Source organism: Cyprinodon variegatus, unplaced genomic scaffold (assembly GCF_000732505.1).
Source record: "Cyprinodon variegatus isolate N-32 unplaced genomic scaffold, C_variegatus-1.0 Scaffold116, whole genome shotgun sequence".
NCBI lineage: Eukaryota > Metazoa > Chordata > Actinopteri > Cyprinodontiformes > Cyprinodontidae > Cyprinodon > Cyprinodon variegatus.
This window is the reverse complement of record NW_015150569.1, coordinates 1,123,599-1,138,790: the sequence shown is the minus strand read 5'-3', so window position 1 is coordinate 1,138,790 and position 15,192 is coordinate 1,123,599. Positions and strand designations below refer to the sequence as shown.

General features: G+C 36.3%; 1 protein-coding gene across 2 annotated transcripts in view; it reads right to left on the bottom strand.

Annotated features, from left to right (window-relative positions):
* fndc3b (fibronectin type III domain containing 3B) overlaps positions 1–15,192 on the bottom strand; it is a 122,315-nt gene that overhangs the window by 47,222 nt on the left and 59,901 nt on the right. Inside the window, exons 5-7 of one of the 2 annotated variants that reach the window (XM_015375275.1) lie at positions 13,119–13,350; positions 12,816–12,996; positions 10,665–10,795 (exon numbers count right to left, since the gene is read on the bottom strand). In XM_015375275.1, the coding sequence (XP_015230761.1) occupies positions 10,665–10,795; positions 12,816–12,996; positions 13,119–13,350 (544 nt within the window). The remainder of the gene's footprint in view (positions 1–10,664; positions 10,796–12,815; positions 12,997–13,118; positions 13,351–15,192) is intronic. The other variant, XM_015375276.1, reaches the window with a different exon arrangement.

Below are 15,192 nucleotides of genomic sequence, written 5' to 3'. Positions count from 1 at the left end.
GGAGTCTGGGTAAAAGATTACGCAGGAAAAGACAAGGAAATTGAGAGACAAGGAGCAGAGTGAGGATCAACAGAGAGGAGGAGGAGGAAGGACAAGATGAAAGAGGGAAAAAGGATGGGGCTTAGGGGGAGTTTAGGCAAGGATTACATGAACTTTTATGACATCATCAGATATTCCAGGGCAGATGCACATCACTGATCCCAGTTTATTAGTAAAAGTATGAATCACCGCCTAAGAATATAGAGTAGCTTTAGTAGAAGTCATCAAAAAAAAAAATACTCGTATACTATAGTCCTGTGCAAATGGTAATTAATTATGCTTTTATCCAGCAAAAATAAAGTTAAATCAATGCTTTTAAAAATCTTTTCCAGTTTATTTGTCCTTTCTTTGTAGCTTGTAGTCAAAGCTACTACAAACCAACTAAATGATAGCGGCTTCATAATTTTGTCAGGCGCCAGACTCAAAGAATCCGATGGTCATGAGATAAAAGAAGGTATATATACCGGTAACCAGTTCATTATAAGCTTTTTAAGATTACATTTTGTATTAAGTAAAATAAAATTGTTCAACTAAGTATTCCAGACATTAGGACATAAAAAGAATTAACTTATCTTTATAAGGCTAAAATTCATTAAACTTAAATCTCAAACAACAAAAAGTTTGACTTTTTAGTGGTATTACCAAACTTTGGCATGTCTCAGGTATTTCGCTGAGTATTTCTTCTATATTTGCAGATGTGTTTTGAGGTATTGTTCATTTAGTTATTGCACTTTCAATCAAGTTTCTGATCTTGCACATTTGACTTCTAAATACTTTTATACACAGTGGATGATTTGACTAAATGGCATTTGGTTTGCATTCACCTGTTTTGTTAACAGGTGAAGCTTACTAACCAAATGGGCCGACACTGCAATACAAAGTGGATATCAAGAATTATGTTGTCATACATAAGGTGAATATTAATACACAAGTCCTATGACTAGTCATATTCCAGCTTATTGAGAGAACTCCTCGTATCCTTGTTTACTGTTTGTCCAAGGGATGGATGGAAATTCAATTTCATCCAGTTTCTAATACAACAATGTTATTATCAGTTTAACCTGGAAAGATTTCTAGTTGAAAATGATCATTACTGTATCTATTTAGCTATTTATCTGTTACCTAAAAATGCATTTTAGGTATATATCAACTAAATAACTAAATCATTAAAATATCCAGTATGAAGTTTATGAGGAGTGTTAACTTAAGCAGTCTGCATAATAATCTGCACAATAACCGAGTCTTTTTTGAAATAACTCCAGAATTCAGTACCACTCAATATTTTTTCTGCATTCATTCCATTGAATCTTAAACTGTGCAAACTCAAGTTTCCTTTTGTTAAATTTTTTTTTTTTTTGCAAAATGTGTTTTGAATCAGTCAAGAATCTTGCAAGTAAAGCCTTAATCAAACTGAGTTACTCTGACATTGAAGAGGTTGCATTCTTCTTGCATGACAGCCTGTGCTTTCTAGACGCAGTCTGTCTGCACTGGGACAGAAAAAGACCTTTAGGGCCTGGAGAAAAAATGTGAAAAATGTGGCAACGGCCACTCACTCAGCCCCCACTTCACACAAACACTAGGCCACAGGGTATGTGTGGTGTGTCGCACTGAGGAAATAAAGTCAGATTTCCATCTTTAAAGGCCTCTAATCAAGGAGAACAAAGCACTGTGATAGAAGCTCCTCTGATTTGAAAAGGGGAAAAGATTAACCCAGATATTAAGGCTGAACTGAGAAATAGAATGCATAAATATCTGAGAGAAAAGTAGCAGAGGTGTGAGGATAATGTAGGTTGAGAGGATTGCAGACGCGGGGTTCGCGCATTTCACATGTTCACCAGCTGGGCTAGACAAACGCAACACACAAAAATACAGAGTGTAGAAGTTTATAGGACTTGCCTAAAATTTAGAGTTGTCATAGTGAAGGCATAGTTCTCATGACCTAGGACCTGGATTTTTTTTTAAAGGTGTTTAAAGCAAGAAGCTGACAAAAAAAGGGAGGGAAATGACAAATAAATCTGTCAAAGTTGTTTGAAGTTGGGAGAAGAATGATTTTAATTCACAGGGGCTGCAAATGATGTAAATAGTGAGCTCAGATGGCTGGAAGTTACACTTTACAAACATGAGATCTTCAAGTTGTGCAACTCCGTCGTCACATGATCTTCTAATTTGTAAAATTACGCAACAGTCTACTGTATACACACACAACTAAAAAAAATCAAAATTTTAGCAGAGTGCTTATCTGCTATTGTAGATCTATACACAGGAGAGCCAACAGATTTACAGATTTATCAAAGTACTAAAATGGGCTGCTTAACAAAGCCAACAATAAATATATTATGTAATTGTATAGTAAACTGAAAAGTTTAAGATCAAATTATTTTCAAGTTGGGATGGCATAGTTTTAATTCATTAGATATATATTTGAAAAGTTTCTATCTTGCATGACTAACATTGAACAGAATTTTTACTTGAAGTAACTAGTGAAAATGGAATGTTTATCTCCCACTAAAAAGAAAATATAAAGTTATACCTCAGCTGTGGAAGTTTTGTCTTTTTTGTTTCTGTTTTATCACAAGTTAGCTTCCCTCCTTCAAATATTTTTGGAGAGAAAAAATAACTACCGTACTTGGGGTAATGCAGAATATAATTAAAACATAGTAAAGGATGAAACTAAAACAAAAAGTCAAACTTGGCATATATTGTTAAGAGCATTTTAAAAGGCAAAAGTTTGTTTCCCATTTTGTTGGATTATTTTTCAGCTGAATCAGGATTTATAATGAAAAAGCAAAAAAAAAATGGAAAAAGTGACTGTGGCATTCTGTTTTGGCAACAGTGGACTGTATGTCACAAGAGTTTGGCTCATTTCTTTCATTGTTCGTTTACTTTGGTAAAATTGAAATCTGATCTTTGGTTCATCTCTAGATTTTAACATTAAACAGTGCTGTGAAAATCATATAACAAATACGATCTAGAACTGCATATAAAAACTGAATTATTGCCATCTGTCACCTGTATCTTGACACTAAATAGATTTTGCCAGCAAGTTTTAGAAAGTGAGCAAGAGAATCACAAAATAAAAGCATTTCTGAATCCATTGCTTAACTCATACAGAGAGTACAATAAATAATTATCTGCACATTACTGCATTCTCATGTTTCTCTCAAGAGTTTGGTTTAATGTGTGCATATAAACATGCTAAATGAGATGCAGTGACAGTAGTTGGTTCACTTAGAAATTAAATAATCATTTTTGCTAGTAAGTCAGGTTAAAAAAAGAAAACAACTCCCATTTCTGTAAATGTATGTTCCATGTTTATGTTGTGTGGATCCTGCAAAAGGAGGGCAGATTTTGAAGGTGTTTAAAACTCTAACCTCACTCAACCGTCTCGACTGAAAAAGATTGGCAGAAGATCTGGATTTAGACAAAAGCATGACTGAAAACATGGCAGTTCAGCAGTAATATGGCATAAAATACGGCCCTGAAGAGGGAGCTCAGAAAGTCACTAGTTTTCAGTGCTGAACACAATCAGACTCCTCAACGGCATACATTTTCTGCAAAAAGTTGTTCAAAATGGTGAGTTACAGTTAAGATTGTAAACCAATTTGAATATCAAATTTGTATATTTTTCTGCCTTTGTTTCTAACTTTATCATCTATCTAACTATTGTCTGAATAAAGTTCTTTTGGATCCCAGAAAAATTCTCCAATGCTGGTTGAACAATCAAGCCCACAGCATGCCAGAACTGTTACAGTACACCAAGCTGAGGTATAGAAACTCACTACGAGAAAAATCAAATAAACTTATGAGTTATAACCTATCAGGAGCTTGAAGTCGAAGCATTAAAAAACATTCAGATAACTGAATTAATTTTCTTAACAGATGAAACATAATATCTGCAGTTTGAAAGTGCTGTGAGTTTACTGCTTACATGTCATGCTTCAGTCAACTGAATTCGGGAATGTCTGTTGAACTTATTGTGATTGGCGAGAACAACCGTCCCTTCTAATCCCTTTATGCGATATCAGCAGGAGAGACATTCCTCTGCTGGTAAATCCGACTCCTGTTCCCAGTTTTTTGTGAATATCCTGCTTATGTTCCTATCCTCAGATTTCTCTTTTATTTTGCCCTCATTCAGTATTTTTTATCTCATCTCTCTCTACTATCAACTTTCCACCCTCTAAGACTCTATTCTTCCACTTCAGCGCTCTCCATCTTGTCATTTCACTCTACAAACATGGCCCTATTTGGGTTTGTGGGAAGGGGTCAAAGTTTGTTTGGGGAGAGTAGGTGGGTGAGAGGGATTGAGATTATCACCATAGTGACTCACTAAAACAGAATGGCAAGACAGCCCTTAATTTACTGTAGGATTGTTTCTACAGACACAACAAGAGGAGGTGAGGAGAATTAAAATAACTGCTGAGTCATGACTTTAACGTCAATTGGGTTTTGTTTTTTAATTAAAACTGCTTCTAATGCAACATTGGATTTAATAATTTACCCAGAAAGACTATAACGTGCCTGGAAGAATCTGGAATAGAACCTACAACCCACTCAGCAAAAGTTTCATAAAAGGTTTCGGATTAACAAAGCTTTTAAGGCAACTAAAGAACAAACTAAATGTTTTTTTTTTTCTTACTATTAAAATTGTCTCGTAAAAGAAACTGACTTTTTTTTTCTCTCTGATCAACTATAACCAGTGATCCTCTGAAGCACAAAATTACGCATGGAACACAGAAGTGATCACTTGTAGGGCAAAATGAAATTGTTTGTGATATGTTTATCAATGAGATAAAGCACAACAGCTGTAAGGAAAAAAAAATCCTATGGAAGCATGTTGGTTCATTAGGGGTTCTGGAGAAAACATAAAGAGAAAGTGGTATTTTTATCTCTTCTTAAAACCAAAAACCATATAGGTCAATTATAAGTACACTACAAAGGCAAGAATTTATCGAACAACTCACAAACAGTTCTCTATTGTTCTGTACACAGCATCTGCCTGTATTGGGCAAGCACTGGCACACCAGTTGATGTTGTTGAGTTTTAAAAAGCTTATTTGGAACCTTCCAGGGTCCATATCAAAAGCTAGTAGAAGATGAGAACATGGTTAGATACTACGATAAACTGTAAAAAAATAATCACTGTGACAGCATCTTATAATATTGGTCAAGAGATTAATTGATTTACACGAAATTAAAACTCCTAAAAAACAATGCATTTTAGTGTTGTTTGTGTTGTGAAATTGAACTATATGTAACATTGGTAAACTGTACTATTGGTAAACTACACTCAAACAAGGTATCAAATCTCTTCTGCAGACTATTTCAGGAGACAAAAGCTAAAAACCAATGTGTTTGGTGAATTTATTCTGAAAATTCAAAGCATTTAATACTTTATTTAAAAAGGTGAAACTGTTTTATTTAATAAAATAGATCACTACATTATATCTCACTTTGCATTAACAAAAACAACATGGTACAGACAGCACTTATAATACACATCTGGTTTCTCCAGACCTCTCAGCTCTTGGCAATGACGTAGCAGCAAAAAAGAAGGGCTAAAGGAGCCGCTCCATCTGTTTCTGCTGAAATTCCAGTTTTTCTGAGTGTGAGACAGGATCTGCGGTGGTGATGATGCAGAGCCAAGATGGAGGAACAGAGGGGACGGAGCTCACATCTGTTTCTGTTCAGCGAGCGGCTCAGTTCTGAGGAAAAGGGCCTGTAGAGCTGGCTTTACTGGGGAATGGACACTGTGCAAGCCAAGCCAGCCTGCTGCCTTACTGGCACCGGGGCAATAGCCACACACACGGATAAAGAAAGGGCATCAAGGGCAAAGCGTAGGCGGCTGACTGTGTGTCTCTGTGTGTGTGTGGTATTTGGGGTTGGACTGCACTTGGATATGCATGGCCAAGCTGCAACTTTGTTGGAATATTTGTACTATGATCTTCAGCTCTGTCTCTCTCTCTTCATCTTTCCCTCTCACCACTAAAGACATTTCATATCTGTGTCTTTTTTCTATTTACAGTCTTTCCAACTCCAGTCTCACCTCACCCACCTTTAAAATCCTACATTCCTCCCCTTTCTCTGTTTGCTTGCACTTCTTTGGACCATCATGCTCTGATTGTTTTACAGGAAACCCAGTGTGTGTGTGTGTGTGTGTGTTGATGGGAGGAATATCTAGCTGAGTCAGCCTGATCGCCGGGCCTGTACTGAGAACCTGGTAGACCGGAACAGACAGTCGATAACATGCTGACAGGATTCTGTCTGTAAAATCTGTTATTGTTTGTTTAATTCTACAGTAGGAGCATCATGAAACTGTGAAAACCTTAGGCCAAAAAAATCTAGCCAGTCAATTAGGAAATCTCAGATGATACATGTGGTAGGCTAATGAAAACAATTTCTAATGCACCAAAGCCAAACATTTCGCCAAAGGTACGTTGGTTATTTGAATGGACAGATCTCCAAACATTTGTACATGCACTTTAATTATAGGTAAGTAAATCTAAACATTGAGAAAATCTTACAAAAAGGTGCTCTACTGGCTTTAACTGTCCATTAAAACTTAATTCAGAGGAAAGTCGCCACAGGAAGCCTGAAAAAGCAGTATTACAGATTATCTTGAAGTGATTATGACTAGGGAGTGATGATGAGTAATAAACCAATTTATCCTGATGAATTTACCTTCTTCTGATCTTAAAGGTATAGTGGAGGATGTTCTTTTTCTGGGTGGATCATAAAAATAAGTGGTCCTCCTAATTGTCAATCATTCTGGTGATATGTTTACATAAGACCATCATATGTGCTTGTCCCCTTCTTTACTTACTGGTGTTGAGTCTGATATAGTGGAAAAATTGCATATCTTCTTTTGAAAAATAAGCTTGTATGAGAGATGCAAACAGCAACTTAGCAATTTAGATTCCTTCATTTATACTTCTATGTCTTTTTTTCCACTAACACATCATTAAGTTTTTATAAAAAGTCCTTATCTAGTTTTTTTTTTTTCTTTCCCTCTTGCATTTTAGGGCATCCATAGTGTCGCTTATAACAGACAAAAAGTTGGCACATTGCTCTGTTCAAATTGTTTTTTCTTTTTCTTTTGTCTGCTCAAACAAATTGCCCCAGGTGGGATTAATAAAGTGGTCTAAGTCTATATAGCTCATTAATGGTTTAGATCAGGGGTCTTCAAGGTTTTCCAGGCCAAGGACCCCCAAACTGATCGCCAGATTTATCGGGGACCCCCTATTTATATATATTGCATGAAATTGTGAAATATCAAACTGGTGCTATAGTCAGTCTATTTCATATAGTGTCATGTAACGATAGTAATTTCCCCCTGGGATTATTAAAGTCTGATTTTGATTCCTTGTTGATGGGACAGGTGTTGTGAATGAAACGGTGCCCAGCTTGAAAGAGCTCCTGTGTGCATTTATGACTGAAAGACATCTTCTGCCTCCATTAATCTGTTTATTACAGTGTGTTGAATTCATGCTAATGTGTATTTAAAGACATTTCAATTAATGGAAAAAAGAATTCCAGGGGGAAATATATAAAAAAAAAAGTCTAATCAACCAAAACTTTTGCGACCCCCATGCAGTACCTCTGAGGACCCCCTAGGGGTCGCGGACCCCCTGTTGAAGACCTCCGGTTTAGATCATTTGCACCATTTAAGCATCCATCTATTCTTTTGCTTGTTCATCAGGGTCACAGGAGGCTGGTGCCCATCTCCAGGTGTTCAAGGTGAAAGGCAGGCTACACGCTAAACAGGTCACCAATTCATTGCAGGGTACAGATACAGTAAGACCCATGCGTGCTCTAGGAGAAAGACCCTATGCCGGGAGTTGAACCCAGGACCTTGGACAGTTCTTTACAGTACACCAGTGTGCAGTCCCCAATCAAATATACCCAATTTAAATTAAAGCTCACATAAAAATGTTGTTCCAAACACAAAGATCTTTGTTATCACATTAAATTGGACAGATATAGTTTATCCCTGATAGATGCTTATATTATAAGCAATCATACCCTGACTATATATTGAGTAAATTTTTAAATGTATTCCTTAGTGTATAATTTTATATAATTATATAAATTGATATAATTTTCCCAGTTTGTATTAATGTTTATTGCATAGTTTTTTTTACAGTTATGTCGTATATTACTTTTTGTGTTAAATATCTTGTTTAAATACAGTTGTAAACCAAGACACATGCACAAATTCATGCACTATAAACATATAGACATATAAACACACACACTTTATTCCAGTTAAAATATGTTTGATTCAGGAGAAAGCATGTTGGTCTTATTGTAAAAAGTGATGTATGAGGTGAAGGGTGAACTTTTAGCAATGAATTTGAAATACTTTTTACTAATATATTAATAGTTTTTATTTTATATCACTAAGCCCTTAATACAGTGCACTTACGATGAGGCAGACTGTCTATCATGAGACCTTCTCAACCAGGCCATTTAATATTTGTTTTATTCATTTCCAGATTTCTTTTTTCTCAAACTTTGTTTTCATATTGTATTTTACAAAGTAAACATAATCTTCAAGCTATAAGAACAAAATATTATTTGATGATTTACTAAAAAAAATCTGAAAGCTGTTGCAGAGCCAGAAGATTTCCGTAGTGGTGGTCAATTTCCAATGAGAGGTGGCCCAAAACTGATAGGCTAGGAAACCATTTTACCAACAGGAAAATGAACGAGCACAAAATCCATATTTTCCACACAAAAAAAAACTAAATACTTTAATTGAATGTTTTTGTCAAAAAAGGTTAAAAAAAAAGGCATATAAATTATAGTACGTATAAGTATAAACAAAGCAAAAACTGGCAGGTTATTCTATAAGTTTTGTTACAGGAAAATATCACATGTTTTATATAAAAAGAATATTCCTTTTTTTAAGGAATATAAACTGTTTTCTTTTTTTTTATAAAAGAAAACCGTTTATAAATCCTCTGAGACATGGGCTATTCATCATTATTAAGTGATCCACAATGGCTTCATGGTTGTGTTCCAACTCACACAGAATAAACAGTGAAGATGCTTGTTGTTTTGCTCTTGTTTTTCTTTTTTGGACAGTAATGTTTTATCTCCTGTAGCTTATTAAGAGCACCCTTTGCTCTAGGACTGAGAAAACATGTTTTTACAAACCCCCACTGCTTGAACAAATCTACACCTAGAAAAAAACAATGTTGCTATATAATGGAAAGGATTACTCATATTCTGCATGTATGCTTACAAAACTCAGGAAAAAAAAGAAAGCAATCAATTATTTATTTCCTTTTTGGCCTCTAAGAGATTCTATTTGTAATTATAGTTATTAGAATTACTTGTATGGACCCAAAACTTACAGAAATAGTTGTTTACATGATGTGCTAAATAAATCATTCTGTTTTCCATTTTGTGGCTGAGAGTGAATAGTTAGAGGTAGAACTCCGCCAAAGAAACTAGCTTTTGTTTGAAATTCCATGTTTTTTTTAAATCAAAAATCCATGGCAATCTGGATAAACTGGTAATCACATACTATATACAAAAATGCAAATTGTATGTGTCATTGAACAGACAGTTAGATATCTAATGGTGTAAAATTCTAATTAATGCCTCCCGTGGTGTAAATAACCCATAGTTGCACAATGCAAAGTTGTTGATGTTCTGCTTGAATTTTAAAAGTTTCATAAGCAGAATCTTCTAATTAATGCAAGAAATTCATTCTTTCTGCTCTTTTTATTAGAAATATACTGTTACAGTAAGAAAACTAAAGGTAGTCTCTTTAAGAAACTGTAAACTGCAAGACCCCAAACAATAGTTTAAAAATCTTATGCTAATTTTTTTTAATGTAAATAGCAGTATTAGCAGGCTGTAAAATCAATGTAGCATACAGGAAATGGAATCTTGTGTTTTGTTTTTGTTCTTAGTTGACCTCAAGCATTAAAACGAACAAATACATCCACACTTGACCATGAGAGACCCGTTAGAGTGTAGAAGTCAATGAATTTCTGTCCCTTCATGTTTTTCTTTCATCACTTCCTTACTTGTCCCTCTGTACTGTTAGGGCATAAAAATGGTATTTAACATTCCTCTTGTTGACAACACCTTAAAGAAAATATGCATGAGGGTGGTTGTGTTCCTCAGTTTCTTTGCATATGTGTGTATGAGGCATAATGCTGAGCTGTGGCGTCTAAATCACAGAGCTCAAAGGTTCCCTTCATCCCATGGAGGACTCTACAGGTATGTGACACCCCCTTCCCCCTATCTTTTCTAGCCTGCTCTCACAATCCCCCCTTACTTGGCTCAGCCTTCCCCAACAAGGCCTGTATTGTGGGGAAGGTAAAACGATAGCGCTGAGGGACAGGTTCAGCTATGTGGTTACCCAGACAACCCTTCTTCCCCACCTTCCCACCTCAGTCTCCATCACCATCCTAACCTCCAGATCTTTTCAGCACATTGAGTTTGCTTTTATTTTTCTGTCTCATTGTGTTTTGGGGGAAATTTTAGTGGCAAAAGAAAAATCCCTCATTCTTCCTTTAAGAAATATGTGGCTAAGCATACGTTATCAAGGAAGAGGCACCCTTTAGTTTGTTGTATCAGTTTGCTGGTTTTTCTCACTGCTTTGTTTCCTACCTTGTGTGTGCGTCTCTGGCTCACTGTTTCGTGGACTGCAGCGAGGTCGTCTTTCTGGCTTCTTGCCTCCTGGACTGCTGGCTCCACCCCCCGACCCCACTGACCCAAGTGATGGGGCGTGAGATTTGTTACTGGATCACAAAGTAAATCACAATATTAAAATGAATTTTAACACACATAAAGAAGCTTAAGGTTGTTTGGGGACTAAACATGCTCAAATTTCTTATTGATTATTGGAAATTAGATGCAGCAAAGGTTTTACATATCATAAAAAAAACATTTTTTTTTACCTAAATATAGTTGATTCTATTTATCAAACATTAGGAAAAATGTGTTTTTGTTAGATATAGAACAGGAGTTCTTAACTCAAATTCTACATCTACATAAATTGGGATTGATCAAAGAACCTCCATAAGGCTACGTTCACACTGCAGGCCCTAATGCTTAATTCCGATTTTTCTGTTGACATTTCCAAATATATGCGACTTGTATGTGATCTCCTGTGTGAAGTGCATTCATTCTGTACAACTTAAGTGTGCATGTTCAGTAGAGGACACAATGACTTCACAAGCAAACATCCTCTGTGTTTACAGAAGTATTGTAATTTTCGGACTATTAGCCGCACCTGAATATAAGCCGCAGAAGCTAAATTGCATGATTTGTACATATACAAGCCACACTGGACTATAAGGCGCAGGTTTTTTATGTTTAATGTCCGCCTTTCTCGCTGTCGTTCTGTCTGGTACCACTCGCGGTAGAAGTCTGCTTCCGGAGGACCTCCGCATTCCCCCGCGTGCGGTTACCGTACTTGTGTGTTGAAGCACATGTGACGTCAACATTGTGGATGGTTAAATCCATAGATTTAGGTATTACGCTAGTGGCCGTTAGTTGTAAAAGTCCATAGATAAGCCGCATTGTTATATAAGCCGCAAGGTTGAAAAATGGGGAAAAAGTTGCGGCTTATAGTCCGAAAATTACGGTAAATATGGATGGTAGTGCTGGAGAACATCTAGCGCTCTTTCCAAACCTTAAAAACCCAATCTTTTCAAAATGGTTACAAAATGACTGCTTTCTACATTATTGTCCGCCATGGTTGTTATTTTTATTCCCGCTTCTGCGTAGCAAGACACACAATAGTGACCTTTGTTGAGTATTAATGATGTTCAGATCAAATGAATGCGACCCGGCCGTTCAGACACAGGTCACATTTGAAATGATCAGATATGTATCAGATTCAGGACCACATAGCCAAGGCGAGGGTAGCATTGGAAAAAATCGGATCTGGGTGGTTCAGATCATTATGAAAAGATCAGATACAGGTCACATATGGGCTAAAGAAAAAAATCGTATTTGGGTCACTTCAGGCTGCTGTGTGAATGTTTTGTTGCAAGCTACCATACAGTTATACTGTTAAATCAAATGTATTTCTCTTAATTGTATGCATACACTAAATTAACATGCAGCAGATATTTTACTGAACAAATCACTAGAAGTGCAAAAATGTTTTATTCTAAATGTAGGGCATGTAGAATATATAGAAAACAAAACTTTATAAAATACTAGTAAATATTCTATGAAATAAATAAATGTCACCATGAAATTAAAAACAAATGCTTATTTAAAAAATATGATATAATAATATATTTATATTTATTTTTTTGTCACTTTATGTTGTAAAGCTACTTTAGATATTGCAGTGTCTTTTATTTTTTAACTTTGTTGTTTCAATTTCAGCTCTTTTTATTTCCTGGTCTTATGTTAAAAGCAGGGGTGGTTATGTGTGTGGCAGTGCTGGTCAGAGGTCAGAACAGGAACCAGCTTTCAAAATAACAAACAGGACAAGAAGATGGAGAAGAAGAAAATAATTGATGCCTATTATTTGGGGGCCTTTTGCAGAATGCGTCAAATTTTTCATTTACAATGTCCTAAAACAGAAGCATCTTAAACTTATTGAGAGAAAATTGCCATCGGTCTTAAAACCCACAGATTTTAATGAAATGTACAAAGTGTTAAATGTTTAGAACAGGAAAACGTGTCATAAAAGTAAGATATTTTTAAGCCTTTTAAGAAGCAAATATGAGAAGAAAAAAAAAACTAAACAGCTCTAACCTAATATGTTTTGAGTGTCAGTGGTACAGGATTCATGATTACCTATATCCATTTTGTGCTGGCCCCAGGCTGCCCTTATACAGAGTGGAAGGAGGGGAATTGAGCCGATTCTGTCTTTCTGGATCCTTTATCTTTTTAGGGGGTGGTTTACTGTACGTCTCCTCTCTGCTGATGTAGTTTGACATCCCATAAACTGGGATCATTTCTGAAAGGAGAAAGGACACTAAAAATTTGGTGAAATTTACATTTGATATTATTGTGATCATTTACTGCATAATTGGTCATTTAAAATCAAAATTCAAGGTGTTCAGGAGGTGGGTGACTTTCTGGTGTAAAAGTGAGTACCTTGATCGCTGTACATTGGGGGAAGGTGGTGTTGGTAGTACTGGTGAGGTGGCAGCTCACCAGGGCTGACAGTGGGATAGAAAGAGTGAGAGCTGGGAATGAAGTGGGGGTGAGCCAAGTACGGGGGAAGGTGATGTGTGGGGGACAGAGCTGGAGAGTAGGAGGGAGGGTAGCACTCTGGGGACTGTGGGGTCACCACCACTCTGCGAACCCCTGTGGTATCCTCCAGCACCTGCAGAAGAGAAATGGGTTGAATATTTTAAGACAAGACATTATGTAAAATTAGTGAATTTTTTATACGCTCTGACAACCATAAACTAAAATAAGGGTGTAAGTGTAATGGGTCATGCATATACTGCAAATTCTAACAGATTTTTAAAATAGCCATAAAGGTATTTTGTTCATATGCTTTTCTTTGGATTTTATGTAATAGAGCAATGCAAAGTTATGGCTTAAATTAATTTGAAAGAAATATAAGACACTATTTTTGTAGTTTATCATCTGCATGTTACAGATGCATCTCAAAGATACTGCAGCTCTGACTGTATCATAGTTGGAAACATTGGAATGTGAAAAACAGGACGTTTTTTGTTTTTTTATCAGTGTGTCAGCTTACATGGTAATTATTTGTCATTTCTTGCCTTTCATTTTAAACTTGATGAAGTAACCTTATTCTGAAAGTTGTGTTTCTTTGACATTCAATTAATGATATTTAAGGGTAAGGGAATGACAAATGACTTTGCTCAGTTGTCTGACAGATACACAAATTGAATATATTCATGATGGATAATGAAGAAGAATGCATCAGTTCCTAAAAACCAAATGAGTCAAAAAAGGAAGTAATACAGGAAGAGTCAAGTAGATAAAGCATACTTAAAAATAAGAGATGATAAATTGACAGGTCCTACGTGTTTCAAGCTTGGACAGCTCACTGCACGTGGGAAGCAAATGCAGGATGTATTATGTATGAAGCTGGTCTAATAGGTTCTCTTCCAGGATAGCCCTTCACGTAGCACCGTCCCTCTTCAGCTTACAGCGACCACCTTCATGCTAATGAAAAGCATCTCCAAACTACCATTTTTGATATCTAGCAGTTCATCTAACCAAAGTGCCTTTGCTTTGCTATGTCCCCTACATGCTTCAGGGTAAACTGCAAACATGACAATGTTAAGTTTTCCTTGGTCTTGAAGAAGCTTTTGCTGTGCACCAAGTTTCTCTTACAAATTTCTGAATTCAAACATGTAGTTACTAAATTGGATGCAGAAATATAATATAGGGTATAAATACAAATACATGTTGCATTTTAACAATAACGCACTACTTCGAGTAGATACATAAAAAGAGAATATAACATATTAATGGTTTTAGAAATTGGCTTGCTACATTTAAAGAAACTGTCCTTTAGTCAGTAAAGGGGGAAACAGTTTGATGTGGATGAATCTAATAAAAGAATATATGCAAATAAGTATAATTAACTATGAACCAACGCAAACACAATCCCAAGGCTCCAACATTCTTCTTAAATAAGCTGCAATTCACTACATGTATTCACTTTCACATTCATGATCTGGAACCAATGGACACACACACAAAAACACGCATACACACATTCCAATCATTCACACTCTTTCACAGGCCTGCATTCCAAGGAAGGAGCAAACACACACTCCCTGCAGAGACTGGAAGCAATCTCAGGTCCTTAACAACAACACAAGCACAAAGTCAGACAACCGCCAGATAATACAGCAAAAGCCTCTACATTAGGAGCAACAGATTTACAAAACGCATGGGAAGCAAAAATTAAAAGCGTGTCCAAAAAGCAGGGAAGGAAAACAACGAATAGCAACCCTGTCTACCATCTATCCTCTGAAAAACAGTCTTTACAGGAAAGCAAGGCCAAAGTCTCTGTGAGGACGTGTGGAGGTGGCCTGCATAACTGGTCCACATGTGCATTTTATGGGCATGAACTCAATTCAAACAACTGTGAACAGGCTCATCTGCACACAGAACGGTCACCTCGCTCCAGGCATTAACATGTGTTGAAGATCACTGAGGTGATTACCCCCCCCAAAAA